We start from the raw sequence: 24,457 nt of genomic DNA, 5'->3' as shown, positions 1-24,457 counted from the left end.
TACATCTATCAACATTTAACAAAAGTATTTCATTATTAATACAATTTTTTTACAAAAAGAAAATGTCAAACCTTTTTCCAATATTATTTTTTAATTATTTTTTGTAATTTTTTATTATTTTTTCTCCCACCTTTTTTTTTCTAGTTCAGTGCATGGTCATATTACTAATAATATGTTCATGACTTTGGAGCCAAAATATTTCCAATTTCTAGTTGTTTTGTTACTTTACTACCACAACTTAAATGTAAAACGTTAAAAAAAAATACATTATCTCAATCTCTATAACAAATTAACTAATTAAAAAATAATGTTAGAAAATTGACTTTGTTATGTTGAAATTTAGTGTAATAATTTATCTTTATTTTTTATTTAGTAGCATTTGCATGTATCTTTAATATAATCTATTATTTTAATGAATATTAATATCTTTAATATCACTTATTACTAGGTTAGTGAAACAACTATGGAAAATATTTGTCATAAAACATATTTTGAGATTTTTTAATCAATATTTAAAAGTAATTTTATTTTTTCTAAAAAAAAGTAGACTAGAATAGATTGGAATAGATAACCAACTATTAGATAAAGAAAGCATCATATTTCATTTCTTTTATTATTGATTTTATCTATTGTGACATAATTAATCAGTTAAACTTTGAAAAAAACTTAATAGAAGATTTTTCATAGCATAATTGTAGTATTAGTTGGTTATTGGGAGTAATTGTAAGAGGTTTTCTACCTAATGACTTAAGCAGGTTCAAGTCATATCATCAATTTAATTTAATTTAGGATAAGAGTATTCATGACTATAACATGTATATGAATAATAAATACTATGCAAGTGTAAATATTCTCTATTTACCTAGTAAAAGATAACAAATATCTTTGACTGACTTAATATTGCAGTACAAAAAATTAAAATTACTTGATTCCCGAAGAAAGTTACAGAAGATTGTTAAATATTTTTATAATATTTTAGATTTAATTGTATACAGGTATGTCCTACTTTATTTCAATATTTGTCTTTAATTTGTTCAACTGTGAACGATTTCTTTTAGTTTTTTTTTTTTTAAATTTAAACCGTATTATTTTTTACTTAAATAATAATTTATTTTTATTTTTGTTGAATTTATTTAATTTCTTTTTATTTAATTTTTGTTAATTTTATTCAATTTAGTCTTGTTTCTGATATTTAAATAACTATAAGACATAAATAATATTTGTCATGTATTATTGTAATTCTTTTTAATTTTATTAAACTGGTCATCTGTTTAGCAAGAATCGTGACAAATGGTTAGATTGATAATTTAGTTTTTAGATTAATTATTTTTGTTTAATTTAGTCATAATATTTTTTTAAAAAAAATTAAATTATTCTTTTTTAAATTTAAACTAAATTTAATTTTTATATAATTGTTATATTGATATATTGATTTTTAACCTTTTAAAATTTTAAAACTTCTTACTTCCAAAATTTTCACAATAATTTTAAACTGATTCTAATCTTAAATTAAAAATATTTAATAAAAACATAAATTGTAATACGTAAAAATTGAATTTGATATCGATTTAAAATAAAATAAAACTGTTTTATTTTGAAAAATATTAAAATTAAATTAAATAAAAATAATATAATTTATATTAAATATAAAATATTAATGTTGACATGTATTACTAAAAATAAATGAAAACCAAACTAATTTGACAAATAAACACTTTTTTAAAAATTATAAAAAAATTTAAAAATTAAAAAATCACAGATTAACACGTGATAAACCATTTCTATAGTCCGTTAATTATTTAAAAAAAATTAGTAAAAAATCAAATTAAACTATTTTAACAAAAGTTAAAACCAAATTAAAAAAAAAATATTAAAACTAAATTAAAAAAGTCAAGTAAGATGAAATTTGGATTTATCATTCTTCTTCTACTGTAATGGACAAAGAGCACTATTTTGGAGATTTTTTTTTATGAGCATATTTTTGGAGATTTACCTCTTCAACTTTTTTATTTTAATTTTTAAAAATCTAATTTATAACTTCTACTTTTATACTACTACAACTCAATAAAATATAATAAAAAAAATAAAAAAAGGTTGAATAAAAATATAAACAAAAGTGCAATAATTAATAAAAAATGATAAATCTGGAATAATAAGAATCACGCTTTCATACTGTTTAAGACAACAATATCTGAGTACAATTAGTCATTTTAACTATTCATTTTTTAAGTTTTCTAATAATATGAGATGATTAAAAAGATTGAGATAAAATTTTCAAGATAAACCACAACAAAAGAAATAATTAATATTCATTAATTTCTACTCACCACTTAAGACACTGTTAGTCAAAATTAATAGGTTTTAATAGCAATTTGAGATAACCTTTTCAAGGTACTAAAGAACTTTTTATCTTTTTTTATTTTATTTCACATCCCATATAAAAAATGTGAAAAAAAAACCTTTAATATTAATTTTTTACTTATTTTCATTTTTAGTTTTTCTTATATATTTTCTTTCTTATACCATAGTTCCATCACATTTTTTTTTTCCAGTTTTTCCTATTATTTCATTCGTTTCACATAATGTAAAGCAAAAACTTATTACCCTTAAATATTAACTTATACTACTGGTTACCAGTTCTTTTAAGTTGTGGTGGTAAGTAAATGGTAAAAAATAAAATAAAAGAAAAGCAGTATTCACAAAACATAATTTAATTTAAAATGTGAGAAAAATATGAAAGTTTTTATTAAATAAAATTATAATTCTAAATATTTATAGTGATGAGAGGGAAATAAAAAGAAAAATCAACACGTTGATAAGTCAAAGAACTGTGACAACTGTAACTGTGTAAGTGAGTTTTAATCCCACCACGTTTATTTGTTCCTAATGTGTGCAGAAAGTCAAACCCCAGTTTTTAATACTATTTCCAAAGCCTGCATGAATTGGAAGGAGCCCATGGAAAAAGAAACCAATGAACACAACACAACCTTAAAACAAAGTCAAAGGTGTAAATCATAAATGCTACAATAAACTCAAATCAGAATTTCATATCTATACCTTCAATTTCAAATTAATGAATGTTTAAGGGTTTTCACCCAAATGAATGAGTAGTTAAGAAAATTTCTTACAAGAAAATTATTACTAATTCAGAATAATTTTAAAAAATTAAAAAGTAACCGTTAGAACCGCTCTTAGAATAAGCTATATTGCAAGCATTTGTCTCTCATGGTTTTTTGAAAATACTTTTACTTGTTCCTAATATTTTTTTTTATTATAAAAAGTACATGTTTAACGAAAATTTGATAAATAATATTAATCTATCAGAAGCGGTCAAACATATTTTTTCTAAAATAAGCTTCTATAATCAATAAATATATTAATATATAAGTTCTTTTGTAGTTATGCATTTATACTCACATTTATACTCCATAAGATTGAGGTTAGATCGTTTTGGAAAAATGTTTACCACTTTAGTATAGTTTATACATAAGAGATATATTGTGACACTATATATATATATATATATATATATATATATATATATATATATATAATATTATTGTAAATAATACACTTAAAAATATTAGAAAGAACACAACATTACAAGAAATACTAAATTTATTAACAATAATATTGTGTTATTAATGAATTTACCAACGAATTCAACATAAACTAATAACAATGATATAAACTATTAATAAAGGATTTCCTACAATTTTTTTTTTCAATTTTACTTTTAGTAACTTCTTTTCTAAATTTAAATAATTATTCAAAATAAAAAATAAATACAAAATTATTTATAATTAAATAAAAAATTAGTAATGTAACTACTTTAATTTAAAAAAATTTATGAGAAAATCCCTTTATATTATTGTATAGATAAAATTTAAAAATTATTCATTTTTATAATGACTTTTCCGAGAAAGTTATTTTATACTTGAATACAACTTTTTCTGTTGTAAGAAAAAAGTAAATATCAATACGAAAGGATTTTCTCTTTTAGTGTATACAATATCTTTTTCAATTTAACTTTTTTAATAACATTTAAAAAAAATTAAATTAACTAGGTTATCTTTTTTACTACATGTAATCTAAATTTAATTGTTTCTTAAATAAGTATCTTATCATCTTAATCTAACAAATGACTGTTTATATAATTTAAACTACTTTTTGAAAGTAAATTAATTATTTATAATAAAACTGACAGAGAACCCATGTGTTTCTAATAATTAATAGATAAAGAAATTGGAATTTTTCTTCTTTTTCTTTAATGGGACATTAAACCTTGAGTCAAATGTAAATTTTCTTAAATGCATTAGGAGGTAGGAGAACGTTATCATAAAAGCTTACTTGGTTGCAACTTGTATCTAAAATTGAACCTGAACCTAGTCTTGAGTTGTTCAAGTTGACGTTGGTGTTGGTGTAACCGTTAAGTTGAGCACCATCCCCAGAGTAATTGGAAAAGTCAAAAGGTGGCACATTTTTCCGTGTTTGACTTTCCCCAATTTGAACACTATAAATATCCACCACCTCCTCTTTCTCATCTTCAACAATACCAAATCAAAACCATTCATTCATTCAATCAGAAGAAATGGACGAAATCGACGTGCCTCCCTTCTTCCTCTGTCCTATCTCCCTCGAACTCATGAAAGACCCCGTGACAGTCTCCACCGGAATCACCTACGACCGCCACAGCATCGAGAAATGGCTCTTCGCCTCCAACAACGACACGTGTCCCGTCACCAAGCAGCCTCTCCTCCCAGACCTCACTCCCAACCACACCCTCCGCCGTCTCATCCAGGCCTGGTGCACCGTCAACGCCTCCCATGGCATCCAACGAATCCCAACGCCCAAGCCCCCCGTTGACAAAACCATCATCCAAAACCTTCTCAAAGACGCTTCCGGCTCCCCAAACCTCCAGCTTCAGTGCCTCCGAACCCTAAAATCCATCGCTTCCGAGTCCCAAACCAACAAACGCTCCATCGAATCCGCAGGCGCTGTTAAATTCCTAGCTTCGGTTATAACCAACACTGTAAACTCCTGTTTAGACGATGACGTGGAGCTGGAGTTGAAAGCAAGCGTGGCGGATGAAGCATTGAGCTTGTTACACAACCTTCACTTGTCCGAACCGGGTTTGAAGACTCTACTGAGTCACCCCGAGTTTCTAAACTCGTTAACCAAGGTTATGCAGAGAGGAATCTACGAGTCACGTGCTTACGCTGTTTTTCTACTGAAGTCGTTGTCGGAAGTGGCGGAGCCGGTGCAGTTAAATAACCTGAAACCGGAATTGTTTGTCGAACTGGTTCAAGTCCTGAAGGACCAGATTTCGCAGAAGGGTTCCAAGGCCACACTTCAGACGCTGATTCAGGTGTGTCCGTGGGGGAGGAACAGGGTGAAAGCGGTGGAGGCCGGGGCGGTGCCGGTTATCGTGGAGCTTCTTCTTGAATACAGGGAGAGGAAGCCCTGCGAGATGATGCTCGTTGTGTTGGAGACTCTGTGTCAGAGCGCGGACGGGCGCGCGGAGTTGCTGGCGCACGCGGCGGGGGTGGCGATCGTGGCCAAGAAGATTCTGAGGGTGTCGACGATGGCGAACGACAGGGCGACGAAGATTCTGTTGGCCGTGTGTAGATTCTCGGCGACGCCCAGCGTGTTGCAGGACATGGTGCAGCTGGGGGTGGTTGCGAAACTCTGCTTGGTGCTGCAGGTGGATAGCGGGAACAAGGCGAAGGAAAAAGCCAAGGAGATTCTCAAACTGCACGCCAAAGCGTGGAAGAACTCGCCTTGCATACCTGTGCACTTGCTTGCTTCGTTTCCAACCAGTGCGTGAAAGAAACGAATCATACCAAGTTTCTTTTCTTTCATCGCTCATCAATCATATCAAACACTCCGTGTATCCATTGGTTTCAGGTCGGAACAAGTCACACGACAAAGTTGTTTCGTATCAGATCAAATGAAAACCAAACTCATTCATGATTTATCCACCACAAACACAAACCCCTTCAAGTCATTTTCCACTTTATCTCATTCCAAAACCTGCTCAAAGACTGATCCTTTCTTCGATACCAGTGAAAGAAAACTGAAATTAGATCACAGTTTTGAGTTTTTCATTCCCTGCTTGGTCGATTCTTGTTTCTTGATTTTGGTGTCGTTTTTCGTGTACAGATTTGTTTGCAAACAAAGGATAGCTGTGGGCGTCAAATGTTGCCCCCGAAGAAATTTAGAATTTATTTCAATTTCATTTAGTGGATATACGACAGACTATTTCATACTCATATTCCTCATCTTCTTTTCCCTCCCTTTATCCTCCTTGGTTGTTTTTAGCATTTTGTGAGTACAGTTTTTATTAACTTGGTTGTTTTAGAATTCTAAATTGGTAATTATGTAGTTTTTTTTTCTCAAATATGTACTTTTTAAATAGTAGGATACTAATGATTTTTTTAAAGGGTAATTAGTAATATATTTAGGTGGTATTTAATTTGCAATGAAAATTACTATTTTCTAATTTTTTTAATGAAACACAAATTAAAAGTCTTATTGATTGTTTTATTTGTAAGACTCTATTGTAATGTTAGTGTTAATTGAAACATTTTTAGAGTACATTATCTATAATTTAAAGATAAAATCTTGTAAAAGTAATAAGTTAGAAGAGAGATTAACATTAAAAAGTAAGGTAGTTTTTTTTTTTAAATGTTAATTTAAAATAAGCTTATCACTATCAACTGAGTTAATATCATAATAAATTAATTAAATGTTATGAATAAGAACGACAAAGTATTATCTTATCAAGGTTGCATAAAAAGATCGAATAGCGGTTTATAAATTTATAAAAACCAAAAAGTCTTCTTGATTAAAAATAAATAAAAGGTACTTATTGGAATAATGAAAATTGATAATCATGACAGAGGACACTATTATACCTTTCAATAAAAAAATAAAAGTTGACTTTGTATTTTATTGTGATTTGCTACCTCTTTCTAATGCGATGGATGCGAATCCATTACAGATCATCAACGTGATTCAACCAAAAAATAAGCACACCTTTCCTCTGTTCCCGTTATTTATTTTTCCCACGTTTTGATGCAACTACTTTTACAACCAATGACAAATATTGAATAAGAAAGTGTTTATTAAAGAACACTTTTTCATTTTAAATTTAAGTTCTATTTATTTATAATATATATTACATTTTCTGATACCAAAAATACCAATTGCTATTAATAAAATTGAAAATATAATAATACTTTAAGCCAAACGAAGATGTCAATTATACTGCCTTTCGAATCACAAATATAGCTTATGAGAGAGAAATTGAATGTCATTTTACTCTTTTTACCTCTGTTATAAATTGATTATATATGTCACTATACATACAATTTTATTATTTAATGTAATTATTTTCTAATTATAACAATTCAAATATTTATTAAAACTTAAAATTGTAAAATTAAAACTGTATTTCATAAACTCATAAGTGCTTCTCAAATATGCTTCTAATTTGTCATTTTATTATAAACCCATATTTGAGACATAAGTATCAAATTGTATCTTTATGAGTCCTATATATTCTCAAGAGCAAAATATAATATTTTTTTAAATCAATTGAGTATTCAATTGTATTTTGAAATTTATCCATTAAAAAATATTCCTATACGATATTTAATAAAATACACTAACACAGTAAAAAGAAAACAATATTCATAAAATATACAAATAAAGATTGAATTAAAAAATAAAATACTTGTTTCTAAATAAACTCAAATCTACTCACCTTGAAAATTTCTATTTCATATAGATTTATGAATGTTGAAGTAAACCTTATCATGTAGTGACACACAAAATACATTAATTTCAATTCAAGAGAGGTAAGTTAATTTTCAATCTTTACTATAAGGCACATACACTTATAGTAAAGAGAAGTAAGGGATGATAACTACTCTTTGTATGATGTTTTTCACTGTCCTTTTGTAGAAAAGGGTTTTAATTGCCTTGCTAATGAGAGAAAAGATCAAGGTTACATAAAATGGAGGTGAAAGCCTAAGAATTGTGAAATTATAAAGTTTGATGCCCGTCAATATTAGAAAAACTTTGTTGGAAATTGGTGGTTTTTGTTGGTGATTTGTTGAATACTACAAGGCACAAACACTACACCCACCCAATCTTCATTATGATAAGTCAGTGAGAATTTGGATCTTCATAAACAATTTTTTTTTCCAGGAAATACTCAAAATAAAGAAATATAGGAAGAGTCACACGTTATTCCTGCCTTGAAAGCCCGAAAGAATGTTGGGGCAGAAGACGATGCATTACAAAGCCAAGCAATGGTTGACGAGCAATGATTGATGAACAATGGTTGGTCAATTAACTCACTAGAACGCCTAGGTTGATGAACTCACTATAATACCTGAGTTTAATTTCGATGCAATGAACCCTGGTCACAAGCGCACTGGTTTAATGAACCTTCGTTGACAAGCACCCTAGTTTGTTGAACCCTTGCCAACGAGCACACTAGTTTACTAAACCTAGGAAAGCGAGCGCATTGATTTGTTGAACTCAAGCCAGCAAGTGCACTAGTTAGCTAGACTCAGGTGGCCTTGTGCACTGGTTTGTTAAACCTAGGCTAGGCTTGCGCACTGGTTTGTTGATCTCAAGATAGCAAGCTCATTGGTTTGTTGAACTTAGGCTAATGTGTGCACTAGTTTGCTGAACTCAAGTTGACGTACGCACTGGTTTGCTGAACCTAGACCCTAGTTTGGTAAACCCAGGCTGGTGAGCACACTGGTTTGCTAAACCTTGACCAACAAGTGATGACAGAAACAAACACTAGTTGGATGAACTCAGAATGCGATGTTTGATGAATCAGAACATGTAGTAGAAATTTGAGGAAATTTAAAACGTGTTGCAGTTAAGTTTAGGAAATTTAGGGAAAGCGTAGGAAATTTGAAGAAATTTGATTGTAGGAGGAAAGTTAGAAAATGAAAAGTGTATCATAATTTTGTGGAGGTCCTAAACCTCTTTAAAAAAGAATTAAAATCTTCACTATTATTAGCTTTCATACAATTGTAACCATGTTAGTTTGTGGAGTATTGTTGTAACCTTTACAAATAACGTCCACTAAATATCAATTTTTGTTGTAATGTGTTTATTACACCAATTTAAATACTATAATATATTTTTATTATTAGAAATTAATTACATTTCATAATTTACATAAAGATTAGTATGTTATTAATTCATACAAATGAGAAATTTTAATTTCCTTGCTAATTTAAACTGATTTTAAAATTTTTAATCACTCTACTTAAACTGATCCAAATGGTGTATGTTTAGATATAAAATTAAAAGTGTTTTAAAAAGTTTTCTTATCAATAAACTATGTTTTTAATAAAGTTTTCAAAATTTTAACTTATATCCGATGAAAGATTAAAGTAAACTCATTCATGATCCTCCCCTTGACTTTTTTGTTTTTGTTTTTTTTTATTATTTCATTAAAGAGGATCGGATCTTACTTAAAGATAAATAAACTTACCAGTGAGCTAAAGTACCCATCAAACACTTATTTTTTAACAATGTTCATTTTTTTTAATCATACAAGGTTTTCTTCAAAATATATAATGGATAATTCAGCAGATTCAAATTCAGGAAAAAAAAAGAAAGTAAAACGAAGGTAACATCTGAAATCACAAGAAACTGAATTTATTCGAAATATAGGTCACCATTTGACAACATATTAACAAAACCGTAGAGAGCCATGGAAAATTATTTGAATGATGCGACATACTAGTTGACTCTTCCATAAGTTAATACTTTACTGTAACTTATTTCACACAATAACTATTCTTAAATTTTGCGAAAAGTCTAACTTATTTTTTAAAGCTTTACATATATTATCATATTTTGAGGTATTTGGAATGGAAAGCAACGTAAGTTTAGAATAATAAGAAAATTAAGTCATGCCCATCACCTCTATACATGTGTTAGGGAACTTCAATATACACATATCTGCACACTGGTAAGATATTATCCGTTTTGGGTCAAACACTCACGGATTTGTTTTTGGTATCACTCTAAAAGGCTTCTTACCTAATGGAAGTATTTATGTGTATATAAACTCATGTTCAATACTTCTTTTATCCGATGTGAGACTTTGTTTGTATCCCGACAATATGCATGGACCTTAATCCTTTAATATGTGTATGGTAGGATATCTGAGTCGATCGACTGGCAACCCAGATGACCACTAAGGATAAATAAAGCACACGATAGCGAGTTTTCTTATGACCATTCCTGAACGATCGTCCACCCATTAGGTAGAGCGATCATTCGTCATATCATATGCTTGTCATCGCCGCTTCTGACATCAATCATTCAGTGATCGTCTTTTAGCGATCGTCTGTTGATTGAACTAAACGGTTAACATTAGTTCACGAGGTCACGTCAATCCAGTCAAAGGTCAGAGAGAAGACGTTCGATCAATTTTAGTCAAAATGGATATATTAATCCTAATAAACTAAAGAACAAACGGTTAGAAATATCTGGCCATAATGTCGCAAATCACGAAATCAATTAACCCAGTATCAAGCACGACCTAACAGTTGTGTTTTCCAAGTAGTCAGATTCTCTAACCAACCGGATTTTTAGGTAAACGATTTATCTTATTGTTAGGTTAAATATGAAAAACCAGAAGGAAAAAAGGTACGTTTTTCTGAGAGAGATTTAGGAGGAGAATATTGATTTTCTTCTACTTTTGAACTAAAAAGGTTCTATCATTCCCTTTTTCTGCCTTGAGCGTCGGAGTGCCTTTGCAAGTACCCACCCCATTTTCCCCAAAGAGTTCTGCATTGGAAGAAGACGTGGAGATAACTACATTGCTGGGAGGAGAAGACGTGACTCATCAGATTTATATCTCGGTCTCAACTATTATACCGAAACATTTTGGCACCCACCGTGGAGCCGAGGTTTGATATCCCAAAGAAGACCACAAGAGTTATGGAGGACAACAACACCCGAGATTTGATCAAGCAACTGCAAACACAAATCGAGGCGCAGGCGCAAACCATACGAGAACAGGAGGAAATTCAGCGCAAACAAACCGAAGAGCTTGCAGCGCTGAGGGCGCAGCGTCCTCCGCCGGAAATATCGACCTCCAACCGACAGGACGATAATGAAGGAAGCCATCATGGAGGACCGTCCGAACCTGTCAGAGGAGGAAGGAAGGGGCCCACCTCTATGCGCCTCACCAACCTGCTTCCATTTACGGAAGCCATCATGCAAGCTCATATGCCGGAAAAACCCCCTCCAGCGTTAGAAAGATATGACGGCTCAGCAGACCCCGACAATCATCTCCGCAACTTTATAGACGCTATGGCGTTCTACACGGATAATGACCCTGTCATTTGCAGAGCTTTTTCGTTGTCTTTGAAGGATGAGGCACTCGAGTGGTATCACACTCTTCCTCAAAATTCAGTGGATTGTTTCGCCACAGTAGAAGCCCTCTTTCGAAAACAGTATGCTACCAATAGAAGACCGCAGATGACTCCTGCTGAGCTCGTGAACACTAAGCAGGAGAAAGATGAAACTCTAAAGGCTTTCATGCAAAGATACAACGAGACAACCAGATGCGTGAAGGACGTGAACCACACGTTTATAATTAGCAATCTACCCTCGTGTTTGAGGTCGGGGTATTTCGCGGAACAGTTGTATGCAGATCCTCCAAAGTCTATGGAAGAACTCCAGGCAACAATCGCGAAATTCATCCGCATTGAAGACCTCAGAAACTCTAGAAAGAAACAACAGCATGACAGTCCTAACAATAGTACCAAGAAAGACACGAAACGGTCGTCCAACGACTATAAAACAGATCGACCACCTCGAAAAGAGTCGGGGTGGACACCTAAATATGATCGCAATACATCCCTCAACGCACCCAGGACAAAGGTGCTCGAAGAGGCATTGCACGCTGAACTTCTTACCGTTCGGCGAAAGGCCACTCCAAAGAACGCTGATGGTAGTAAAGCGTGTCGACTTCATATGAACCATGGTCATGATACAGAAGAATGTAACATGGTGAAAGATGAGTTGGAAAGACTCATCCACGTGGGCTACCTCCAAAATTACGTAAAGGAGAGGACATCCACCAGAGTAACAACTCTCAACCGGAAGGAAAGCTCCCGGCGAAGCCCCGAACGATCACCTCCCAAGGACGACCGGCGAAGACGGAGATCCCGAAGCCAACCTCGACACTCGGAAAGAGAGAGGTCGGTCCGAGGGCGAATCGACACCATATCCAGTGGCTTCGCAGGGGGAGGAGCGTCAGCCTCCGCCCGAAAACGACATTTGAGACATTTAAAGACGGTGCACATGGTAGATCGACAACCTCGATCCATACCCAACATCACTTTTACTGAAGCAGATTTCCACGCTCCCGACCCTGATCACGATGATCCCATGGTCATCACGACCGAAATATCCTGTTACGATGTCAACAAAGTGCTCGTCGATCAAGGCAGTTCGGTCAATATCTTGTACTGGACCACCTTCAAGAAAATGGACTTGTCCGAAGACCTGATAGCCCCTTTCAACGAGCATATTTTAGGCTTCGCAGGGGAAAGAGTCGACACTCGGGGATACCTCAACTTACGGACTCGACTCGGAACAGGCAGGGAGGCACCAGAGCTCAGAGTCAGGTTCTTACTGGTAGAGGCAAATACCTCGTATAATGCTTTGCTAGGACGACCTTGCTTAAACGCTTTCAGAGCCATTGTGTCCACCCCTCATCTGGCCATGAAATTCCCCACAGAACGAGGGACCATCTGTACCGTAAGGGCTGATCAGCGAACGGCTCGACAGTGCTATGTCGCCGGTTTAAAGGTCACCCCTTTCATGCCACCTAGGAGGGCAAGAGGAGCCAAAACAGCGACGATCGACTTGGACCCCAGAACCAATATAGATGAACGTCTCCATCCACAAGGAGATGTCAAAACATTCCAACTAGGAGCGGATACGTCCAAAACCACGACCATCGGTGGAAGCTTGGCGCTACATGATGAGCATGATCTGACGAAGATACTAAGAGCCAACGCTGACTTATTTGCGTGGGTGGCTGCAGATATGCCAGGAATCCATCCGGGAGTCATGGCCCATAAGTTGTCGATCTTCAGGGAAGCGCGTTCGGTTGCGCAGAAGAAACGACGATTCGGGGAAGAAAAACGAGAGGCCATCCAGGCAGAAGCCAACAAACTGATGAATGCCTAGTTTATCAGAGAAGTAACTTACACCACGTGGTTGTCGAACGTGGTCATGGTCAAGAAGTCGAACGGCCAATGGAGAATGTGTGTGGACTTCACTGACCTCAACAAAGCATGCCCTAAGGATTCATATCCCCTACCGAGCATTGATCGGTTGGTAGATGGAGCTTCAGGACATACTGTGCTCAGCTTTCTCGATGTGTACTCGGGGTATAACCAAATCTCCATGTACGAGCCCGATCAGAATAAAACAGGCTTCATTACCGAGCGCGCCAATTACTGTTATGAAGTAATGTCGTTCGGCTTGAAGAATGCAGGCGCCACCTACCAACTCCTTATGGACAAAGTCTTCCACCATCAAATCGGCAAATGCATGGATGTCTATGTAGACGACATGGTTATCTGAAGCCAATTTGTGGAACAACATCTCAAGGATTTGGCAGAAGTGTTTCTCCAGATCCGACGATACAACATGCGACTTAACCCTTCTAAATGTACCTTCGAAGTCCCGGCTGGTAAGTTCTTGGGGTTCATGCTGACATGCAGGGGCATCGAGGCCAACCCAGACAAATGTAGAGCCGTGCTAGAAATGCAAAGCCCAAAAACCATGAAAGAGATACAACGTCTGGTCGGCCGACTGACAGCATTATCCCGTTTCATTCCGAAATTAGCCGAACACATCAGGCCTATCCTGAAGAACATGAAGAAGGGCACCACCCAACATTGGGACAATGATTGTGAAAAGGCCTTCGGTGCTGTTAAACACATTCTCACCAGCTCTCCAATCATGGCGCGACCAGTAGCCGGATCCGACTTACAATTGTACATCGCAGCGTCCCATCATGCCGTAAGTGCCGCTTTGGTACAGGAGACCCCGCCCTTAAGCTGATATATTTTGTCAGCCGCACGCTGCAGGGGGCAAAGGAACAGTACTCCCAAATCGAAAAGGTAGCCTTGGCCCTGCTCACAACTTCACGTCGACTTCGGCCATATTTCCAGAGTCATCAGGTGGTTGTCCGAACTAATCACCCCATCGCCAAGAGAAAACCCGACCTAGTAGGGAGGATGGTCTCATGGTCAGTGGAACTTTCTGAGTTTGGACTCCGTTATGAACCTTGGGGATCCATTAAAGGTCAGCACCTGTCAGACTTTGCAGCCGAGCTGACACCCATACCTGACGGCTCAGAGCCGAGGTGGCTCCTTAACGTGGATGGATCCTCGGACAAAAGAGGGGGAGGGGGAGCGGGTATTGTTCTAGAAGGACCAAATGGTCTAGTCGTGGAGCAAGCCATCACGTTCTGGTTTCAAGCCAGCAACAACCAATCAGAGTATGAAGCTTTGATTGTTGGTCTAGCCCTAGCCAAAGAACTAACGGTCGCTCGATTAAAGTGCAGGATGGATTCACAATTGGTGGTCGGGCATATGAACGGAACCTATCAGGTTAAAGATAATCAATTACTGCGCTACTTCCACAAAACTAGCACCATCCTCAGGGATTTTGACAAGGTCAGCATTATTCATGTGCCTAGGGAGCAAAATGCAAGGGCAGATCTCCTGTCTAAATTGACTCACTCCAAGGAGAGAGCACAATTATCTTCAATCATCAAGATGACACTCGACCACCCAGTCGTGGAAGCTTTCGTCACCGATGTTCCGACGCAGGAAACAGATTGGAGACAGAACATGAAGAAGGTGAAGAACATGAAGAAGGGCACCACCCAACATTGGGACGATGATTGTGAAAAAGCCTTCGATGCTGTTAAACACATTCTCACCAGCCCTCCAATCATGGCGCGACCAGTAGCCGGATCCGACTTACAATTGTACATCGCAGCGTACATGAAGAAGGGCACCACCCAACATTGGGACGATGATTGTGAAAAAGCCTTCGGTGCTGTTAAATACATTCTCACCAGCCCTCCAATCATGGCGCGACCAGTAGCCGGATCCGACTTACAATTGTACATCGCAGGGTCCCATCATGCTGTAAGTGCCGCTTTGGTACAGGAGACCCCCGCCCTTAAGCTGATATATTTTGTCAGTCGCACGCTGCAGGGGGCAGAGGAACGGTACTCCCAAATCGAAAAGGTAGCCTTGGCCCTGCTCACAGCTTCACGTCGACTTCGGTCGTATTTCTAGAGTCATCAGGTGGTTGTCTGAACTAATCACCCCATCGCCAAGAGAAAACCCGACCTGGCAGGGAGGATGGTCTCATGGTCAGTGGAACTTTCTGAGTTTGGACTCCGTTATGAACCTTGGGGATCCATTAAAGGTCAGCACCTGTCAGACTTTGCAGCCGAGCTGACACCCATACCTGACGGCTCAGAGCCGAGGTGGCTCCTTAACGTGGATGGATCCTCGGACAAAAGAGGGGGAGGGGGAGCGGGTATTGTTCTAGAAGGACCAAATGGTCTAGTCGTGGAGCAAGCCATCACGTTCTGGTTTCAAGCCAGCAACAACCAATCAGAGTATGAAGCTTTGATTGTTGGTCTAGCCCTAGCCAAAGAACTAACGGTCGCTCGATTAAAGTGCAGGATGGATTCACAATTGGTGGTCGGGCATATGAACGGAACCTATCAGGTTAAAGATAATCAATTACTGCGTTATTTCCACAAAACTAGCACCCTCCTCAGGGATTTTGACGAGGTCAGCATTATTCATGTGCCTAGGGAGCAAAATGCAAGGGCAGATCTCCTGTCTAAATTGACTCACTCCAAGGAGAGAGCACAGTTATCTTCAATCATCAAGATGACACTCGACCACCCAGTCGTGGAAGCTTTCGTCACCGATGTTCTGATGCAGGAAACATATTGGAGACAGAACATACAGGACTTGATGATGAAGCAGGAACGAGGGGAAAAGGTCACCGCAAGTGACTCAAAACGTATCGCACGCTTTCTATACATAGGCGACGACCTATACAGGTGTGGCCACAACACACCCTTGTTGAAGTGCATATCGACGGACGAGGCAGACTACGTCCTACGCGAGCTCCACACCGGGATCTGCGGTTTTCATTCTGACAAACGTACGCTCAGAGCGCGCGTACTACGCGCAAGATATTACTGGCCAACAATCGACCAAGATTGTGAGATATTTGTTAAGAAATGTCTCTCGTGCCAGGCACACGGTCATGACTTCCGCGTCCCTCCTGAAGAATTGCATGGCATCATCTCCCCATGGCCGTTCGCCCAATGGGGAATTGACATAGTTGGACCGTTGCTAATCGCAAAAACTCAGAACAAATTCCTCCTAGTGGCGGTCGACTACTTCACCAAATGGATAGAGGCCGAACCACTGTCCATAATCAACGCCCAGCGAGTACAAAAATTCATCTAGCACTTGATATGCTGATTCGGTCTGCCACAAAAGATCATCACCGACAACGGCAGACATTTCATTGAGAAAAAGTTAGAGGAATTCCTCAGCAGCCTGGGGATTAAACATGTGACCAGCTCGGTAGAATATCCACAAACTAATGGACAAGCAGAAGCCGCGAACAAAGCTCTGCTCACAGAATTGAAAAAACGACTTGGCGAGGCTAAAGGTTTATGGGTGGAAGAACTACCCGAAGTCCTATGGGCGTATAGATGCACCCCGCACGGATCCACTGGGGACACTCCATTCAATTTGACATACGACACTGATGCCATGCTCCAGTCGAGGTCGGAGAGCCATCACTAAGACACAACATCACCAATATGACCCTTAATGATGAATAGTTGCAGATGAATCTCGACACGCTGCCCGAGCGTCGAGAAGTCGCCACCGCTCGTGCAGAAGCCCAAAAAAGAATGCTCTCCCGCCGTTATAACACTAAGGTCAAGCCCCGAGCCTTCAAAAATGGCGATCTTGTGTGGCGGAAACGAGGAGAAGCAGGAAACAACCCAGCACACAGTCAGTTAGCAACCAACTGGGAAGGACCGTTTCGCATCGTTGAGGACCTGATGAATGGGCATACCGCCTTCAGCTCCTCAATGGACAAACCGTCCCCAACACGTGGAATGCTACTCACCTCAAATATTATTTCAGTTGAAGTTCATTAGTTTTTATGTTCATGACACATTATTTTTCTCACTTACAATAAAGAATATCTTTTCTATTCTTCATTTATGTTGTTCTCACTTGTCAAGTCCCAAGGTCAAATTTTCCAAAATCGCTTGGCATGTTACATGGTCGCCCTCGAGCAGCCAGATCCAAGCAACTATTCGGCCTGATAAAGGTTCACCTTGGAACATCCGCACCATGATAAATCGGGATACACTCCCTCTGGTAGATGTTCTCTCTCGAACACCCAGTTACATTCAGGATATACTCCCCTGGTAGATGTTCACCCTAGAACACCCAGCACATTCGAACTAAACGATCGTTCATAGACCTTACCAACGTCTACCTCACACTAGTACGAGGACACTTTATCGTTCACACAACAATGCTAACAACGTCATAACAAATATATATTTCATAGATGACCAATATCTATAAAACAAAAGTTCCAGACAAACAAAATACGAGTACATAGTCACATCAAAATCCTACGACCTAATCTATTACAATGTTTGGAGATCCGACAACGGATTCTCTAGCAGCTTCAACAGTGGGTTCCTCAGCAGCGGCCGCCTCATTGGGTTCCTCAACAGCGGTCGCCTCATCATTAACACCGTCTTCAGTCTCCAAGAAGGCGTCTTCTGGAATCTCACCTAAGGGCAACATTTGACCCTCATACACATCCTTCCTCACATCAAATGCCACTCCCTCAGTAAATACTTGTAGGAGATGCGTGACCTGCCTCAAAGCTTTCTTGAAACCTCTAGTGTGTTCCACGACTATGGCTTCGATCATTTTTTCTCTTATTTCTCGATCCTCGACCGCCGCAGCAAGTAGATCATCCCTCTCTTTAGTCAATGCCGCCACAGTCTTCTTTGACTCTATCTGAAGCTCATCCCGTTCTTTCTTCAGAGCCAGGCCGGCTGTGCGAGCACCATTCAACAGCACTTGGGCCTCACACATTAACCGCTCCGACTGCTTCTGCTTTTGGTTGCAGCTAGCGTGGACCTCCGTCAGCTCTTTCAGTTGCGTCCGCGCCTTCTCCAACTCAACCCTCAACACGCCCCTATCGGAAGCATACGCCATGTGCCAAGCAGCCATGGCTGTTCGACTCGCCAATTCTAACATGGCGTCGGCCATTTGTTACTCCGTCATGCTCTCCACCACCTTCTTTTCAAAGTCATCCAGGTTGAACTCGATCTTATGGCTCAGATTGAAGGATGAATCCCATACGCTGTTCGGGAGAGGACGATTCATCTCCTCTTTAGTTTCCTTCATCCTCTTTGACGCAGCGCCAGTGGTGTCGATCGCTTTGCCCCTCCGTTTCCTTACCAGCGGCTGCTCCTCAACGATCACTACTTCGTCAGGAGAAGCCGACCGCATGCTCGGAAGAGGCGGAAGGGCTTGAGTAGGTTTGGAAGATGGGCTTGGACGTCCAACACCCGCCTTACCAGTGTCGATGGCTTGAAACCAATTGCGGATTGATCCCTTTCTCCCCATTATCTCTGCCAAATACAAGTCCCTCCAACACGGTCAGCAACAATCAATTAATATACAAAAATAACAATAAGAGAAACATACCGAATACCCTCGAGTCGAAATCATCATGCTCAAGACAATTTATGAGCCGACGGGAAGAAAAGGGGCGTGGCAATGCCGTCAACACACTCAGAGCTTCTAATTCTTCAATTTTCGTTTTATCCTCAGCCCACGAGGTGAATCTCAATGGATCCGGCGTCCAGTACAGAGGAAATTTCGGGCTCCCATCTTCATCAAAAAAGTGCGCCCGCCCTGAGTCGAGAATCGACACCTTAAAGAATTTGTCTTTAAAGCCCCTGTACGACTGCGAGTAAAGTTCTAGGAGAGCATCACCCGGCTCAGAAATTAAAGACACCCAACCCTTCCTAGCGACAGGACGACATCTAAAGAAACGCAAAAACAGCGTCACAGTAGGCCTAATAGCCAAGGCCTGACAAATAACAGCGAACGCCTGAATGTACCCTCAACTATTGGGATGCAGTTGGGTGGGCGCAACGTTTAGGGTTCTTAGAACTTCCATTTGAAATTTTGTTAATGGCAATCTCACATACAGATCATAAAACGGTGGGGCATAGAAGTAGAAAAAATCGTTGGTGGCGTTCTCTCTTCCATGAAAAACTCTTTCATTCTCACGACAGGCCACCAACTTGACGCAAGATCTGTAACCTAGGGTTCTCAAGATACAACTATTCTCTACCTAATCTGCTAGTACTAAATTACTGCTAAACAAGCTACGGAAATCACTTACTTCCCGCGAAGCCCAATCGTAGTTGCCACCACAAGTCGTGGGCATAGCGCAATCTTCCGGACCTTCACTCAACACGTTTCTGTACAAGAACGCACTTTCACTGCTAAGAATGGTGGTGATTTCATGACGCTCCGCCGTCGACGATGATCCCGGTGTATCAACACGGGCATTCTGCCCCTTTTCTTCCATTATCGGCAATAAGCACACTAGAACGGAGAAAGGATTAAGATTTACCTGGCGGGTTCGTATGGAAGCAGAATCAACTCGCAGCAACACAGGAGCACCGTCACCGGAGGGGAAAGGATGCTTTTTGGTTACGGCAAAAGTATTACACCTTTTCACATTCCCTTTCGTGTTAAAGACGCAAATGAAGGCAGAGCGCCATGCGCCGTAGGATCAACTTAATCCAACGGCTCTGTTTTCATGTCTTTACGTATACCCCCAAAGGCGGGAAACCCTAGAGCCTTTCGCCAAAACGATGCGTAACACTTACCTTACCCAATAACTGTACACTCAACGTCCTACAGTAAACTCACATGCTTAAACCACACTCGTTTACTCGGACTCGGGGGGCATTATGTATGGTAGGATATCTGAGTCGATCGACTGGCAACCTAGACGACCACTAAGGATAAATAAAGCACACGATAACGAGTTGTCTTATGACCATTCCTGAACGATCGTCCACCCATTAGGTAGAGTAATCGTTCGTCATATTATATGCTTGTCATCGCCGCTTCTGACATCAATCATTCAACGACCGTCTTTTAGCGATCGTCTGTTGATTGAACTAAACGGTTAACATTAGTTCACGAGGTCACGTCAATCCAGTCAAAGGTCAGAGAGAAGACGTTCGGTCAATTTTAGTCAAAATGGATATATTAATCCTAATAAACTAAAGAACAAGCGGTTAGAAATATCTGGCCATAATGTCGCAAATCACGGAATCAATTAACCTAGTATCAAGCACGACCTAACGGTTGTGTTTTCCAAGTAGTCAGATTCTCCAACCAACCGGATTTTTAGGTAAACGGTTTATCTTATTGTTAGGTTAAATATGAAAAACCAGAAGGAAAAAAGGTACGTTTTTCTGAGAGAGATTTAGGAGGAGAATATTGATTTTCTTCTACTTTTGAACTAAAAAGGTTCTATCATTTCCTTTTTTTGACTTGAGCGTCGGAGTGCCTTTGCAAGTACCCACCCCATTTTTTTCAAAGAGTTCTGTATTGGAAGAAGACGTGGAAATAACTACATTGCTGGGAGGAAAAGACGTGACTCATCAGATTTATTTCTCGGCCTCAACTATTATACCGAAACAATATGGATTTCCCCTTAATTTGAAATGAAATCTTAACCTAGATTTTTTCCATTTTGGTATGCGTGGAATGAATACCTAGTTTCTGTACTGGAAAATAGAAAGTGTCAAAATCTGTGAAGGGTAGTTGAAGTTGAAGATGGTGAAATCGTTATATCTAGGGCACATATATTTTACTATATGTGAATGCCCTCCAATGGAGGACAGGTCCAACTTTATGGCTCCGACTGCCAAAGTGAAAACAAAGTAGAATTCTTAAACAAAACATTGATTCCTTTGATTGCGGGTTTAAACTTGATGAATTAGTCATTCTCATTTGTCCTATATAGATTTTTATTTCTTGTATTTGACCTCAAAACAATAAGTAAATTTACTGGTAGTAGTTTTCAGGATGAAATAAAATATCTCATATTTTAGTATTGGTAAATATTTATTATTTACAAATATAACAAGTATTTTAATATTTCTTTATAAACAAGTTGAATGTAATATCATAATATTTACATTTACTGATATTTATTTTTTACAAAAAATATTAAAATAAAAATTTAATTTATATTTTTTAAGTTAAATTAAATTAAGATTAAAATTAATTTATGTTTTATTAAGTTTAATTTAATTAAAATTAAATTTTAATTTATATTTAATTTAATTTCTATTATACATTATATTTTGTTTTATAATTATACTTAAATTTTATTTTAAAAATTTTAAAATATATATTTTTTAAATATTTATATATATATATATATACACGAGTATTTATAAATTTTAAAATATTCGCATATATTTTTTATTTATAAATTATTTTTTTTTCAGTTGGCATCTTATTTCCGAGGCATAGCTCGCATCTCTTGCATAAACCAGTCTTGGTTAATCGAGAATCATCCTTTTTTATCTCGCACTGTTCCAATCTTCTTTTCCTTTTAGGTCTTTCAAGCATAACCTTTTTGGTATGAGGCATGACATCTGGATATGGTGTTAGGTCTCACATGTTGTTACCGTTGATGGGGTATACGATTGATGCATATGTTTCTTCATTGGTGGACTTCATAAAGCAAGGTGGGATGAACTGTTGTCCATCAATGTTGAGAAACTTCATTGCGGCTAGCGAGTGACAACAGGGAACTCCTGTGAGGCTCCATCTCCTACAAGGGCATGACAAGTCGTCTATGTTTACAACAAATTTGTCTCCACTGTGGGAGACATGTCTCACTTCAAACCATTTATTTGCTGACCAATTGTGAAAAAAAATGAAGAAAGTTTATAACAATGAATGAGGAAAGTACAATACAACTCAGAAGTGGAGAAGAAAGTTTACGTAGGAATCCAGTTCTTGGTTGATTGGAATTCCTTTGTAAATCTAGTCTAGATCTTTGGATAATCGATCCGTTAAAGGACTGTATCTTAGACCTGTTTTGTCCCATCTTTTCATGATGTACACCCTGATTTCTTCCAGCATTGTTATGATTGGTTTAGTCTTGGTATGAAGGAGGACACTATTGAAAACCTCACTCATATTGTTGACCAATGTGTCACATTTTGGTGTTGGACTGAATCTGGACCTTGACCAGTATCTATAATAACAATGAAAATGAAGCACTAAAATAAAGCACTCAACTGAACGGTGCCTACTGCCTGTAGTCGTTTGGCTCCTTCCCCATCACCCCAACATGATATGAACAATATTCAAACATTTGCAGAAACATACTTAATACAATAAGTGCTATAAATTAGAAAGTACAAAAGATAAACCTTGGAGGGATGGCTGTCAAATGCTTGAATGCGTCTTCATTGACATCTTTAATGTTTCTCATTTCCCTCTCCCAATTTTGTGGATGAGTAGTAGTAGTTGCCCTCCACATCAGCCGTTTCAGATTTTTACCACGAAATTTCTTCCTAAAGTTAGAATATAAGTGTCTCACACAAAACCTCTGGTCAACACTAGGAAGTAGTTGTTGTATGGCTGGTAGTAGACCCTGTGGTTTTAAAATTATAAAGAACAGTTACAACCATATGTAACTAAGGAATTAATGTAGGAAAGAACCAAATTAAATATGATTATTACCTTTTGTTGGTCTGACATAAAAGTGATTGATGAACATAGTTCTTGATCAAGCATATGTATCACTTCATCCTCAGAAACAACATGTTCAACGTATAAATAAGCCTAGCTAAGTTAGCCATAAGCATGGCACCAGTGTCATCAATCAATTCTTCCAACCTATTTTCCCACACTAAACCCCCCTACACAGTACCATAAATGTTTAAAATTATCATATCCAAAACTTTTCACTGCACTAAAAACTACAAAATAACTCCACATATCAGGGTCAAAGGACAAAGTTGTTGTCTCCCCTTCATACTTCAAGCTACCATCATTAATGAACTTCCCTCTATGGTGGAAACAACATTCAATAGCGTCGTCCATTACGCACAACACAATATAAATATATCTACACACACCTATTATGCAAAAATATGATGACAAAAAAAAAATATTAAAACAATAACAAAACGCAGTCACACAAACTCAAATAACTTTAAACATACATGGGGAACCACCAAAATGCACTCAACCGAACACAGACCAAACCATATATCAATGGGGAACCACCAAAACACACTCAACCGAACGCAAACCAAACCATATATCAATGGGGGACCACCACCGAATATTGTACTTTCCCAACTATAAAAAGCAAGACGATAAAGCACAAACACTGACCTTCATTCAGATTAACCTTCACTCACCACGTGCTTCTGCCTCGCGCTTCCAACGACACAAGGTCCCATAGATCACCTCGTGCTTCAACTTGTTCCAGTCGCACATGCAGCGTTATCTCATGCCGATGTTCTTCATTGACCAACACTCGCACTTCCAATCGAAGAAGATGAACAACGACTTTCTTTTCTCCCACGAACCCTAAACCTCAACTTCCCCCAATTTCAATTCCATTTCGCAATTGCAGAGGACAATGGGGCTTTCACCACTTTATTTTATTTCATTTCCAACTTTGCCCTTAGTTAAAAACATGTTTCCACTATGTACACTGCATTTTTTAATTGAAAAATAAAAAAAATACAATTCAATCACGTTTTTAATGCCACGTAATAAAAAATTACACTGTCAGCATGCCACGGCACACCCTCCTTAATGACGTTTCATCAATTTGACGGAAAGCTTTTATTTGATTCAATTTTACAAAAATAAGGATCCAATTGAGACACCGAAAAAGAAAAGGACCTATTTGAGATTCTGGCCAAAAATAGGGATCTAAAGAGATATTAAACCTAAATTAAACTCCAATTTCACATCATAATTTAAATCCCATTTTCACTTAATAAACTTATTCACATTACTTGCCAAGTATATCTTGATGCTTTTTTGTCTACTTATTTATTACATATTTTAAAAAATTGAGGATTCAATTGAGAAAACTGGAGACTTTGAGGAATAAATTAAGATTTTAGTACAAATATTATGAACATCCGAAAATAACAGTGGTAAAAAAAGATGTTTATACTTATTTGTGATCCAGACTCGTTATTTAATTTGTGTTG

General features: G+C 37.5%; 3 protein-coding genes across 3 annotated transcripts; all 3 read left to right on the top strand.

The window, feature by feature from the left end:
- Positions 1–4,531: 4,531 nt before the first annotated feature.
- On the top strand, positions 4,532–6,272 carry LOC108325537 (E3 ubiquitin-protein ligase PUB23). Its single transcript, XM_017558625.2, has one exon. It carries the CDS (start codon positions 4,592–4,594, stop codon positions 5,825–5,827), a length of 1,236 nt encoding a protein of 411 aa, XP_017414114.1. The 5' UTR covers positions 4,532–4,591; the 3' UTR covers positions 5,828–6,272.
- A 4,714-nt stretch (positions 6,273–10,986) lies between these two features.
- LOC108324393 (uncharacterized) lies at positions 10,987–13,251 on the top strand. The gene has a single exon (XM_017557341.2). It carries the CDS (start codon positions 10,987–10,989, stop codon positions 13,249–13,251), a length of 2,265 nt encoding a protein of 754 aa, XP_017412830.2.
- Positions 13,252–15,449: 2,198 nt separating this feature from the next.
- On the top strand, positions 15,450–16,928 carry LOC108324391 (uncharacterized). The gene is made up of 2 exons (XM_017557339.1): positions 15,450–16,565; positions 16,617–16,928. The coding sequence occupies exons 1-2, from the start codon at positions 15,450–15,452 to the stop codon at positions 16,926–16,928; spliced, it is 1,428 nt and encodes a 475-aa protein (XP_017412828.1).
- The last annotated feature ends 7,529 nt before the right edge of the window (positions 16,929–24,457 follow it).

The sequence above is a fragment of the Vigna angularis genome, chromosome 3, assembly GCF_016808095.1.
Source record: "Vigna angularis cultivar LongXiaoDou No.4 chromosome 3, ASM1680809v1, whole genome shotgun sequence".
Taxonomy (NCBI): domain Eukaryota; kingdom Viridiplantae; phylum Streptophyta; class Magnoliopsida; order Fabales; family Fabaceae; genus Vigna; species Vigna angularis.
Note: the sequence above shows the minus strand (reverse complement) of the source record. Positions and strands in the feature narration are given on the sequence as shown.

Excerpts from the sequence above, each read along its gene's own strand:
- LOC108325537 (XM_017558625.2), top strand. The coding sequence starts at position 4,592 with ATGGACGAAATCGACGTGCCTCCCTTCTTCCTCTGTCCTATCTCCCTC.
- LOC108324393 (XM_017557341.2), top strand. The coding sequence starts at position 10,987 with ATGGAGGACAACAACACCCGAGATTTGATCAAGCAACTGCAAACACAA.
- LOC108324391 (XM_017557339.1), top strand. The coding sequence starts at position 15,450 with ATGGTCTCATGGTCAGTGGAACTTTCTGAGTTTGGACTCCGTTATGAA. Across the intron at positions 16,566-16,616 it reads CCATAATCAACGCCCAGCGA|ATCATCACCGACAACGGCAG; the intron begins GTACAAAAATTC and ends CTGCCACAAAAG.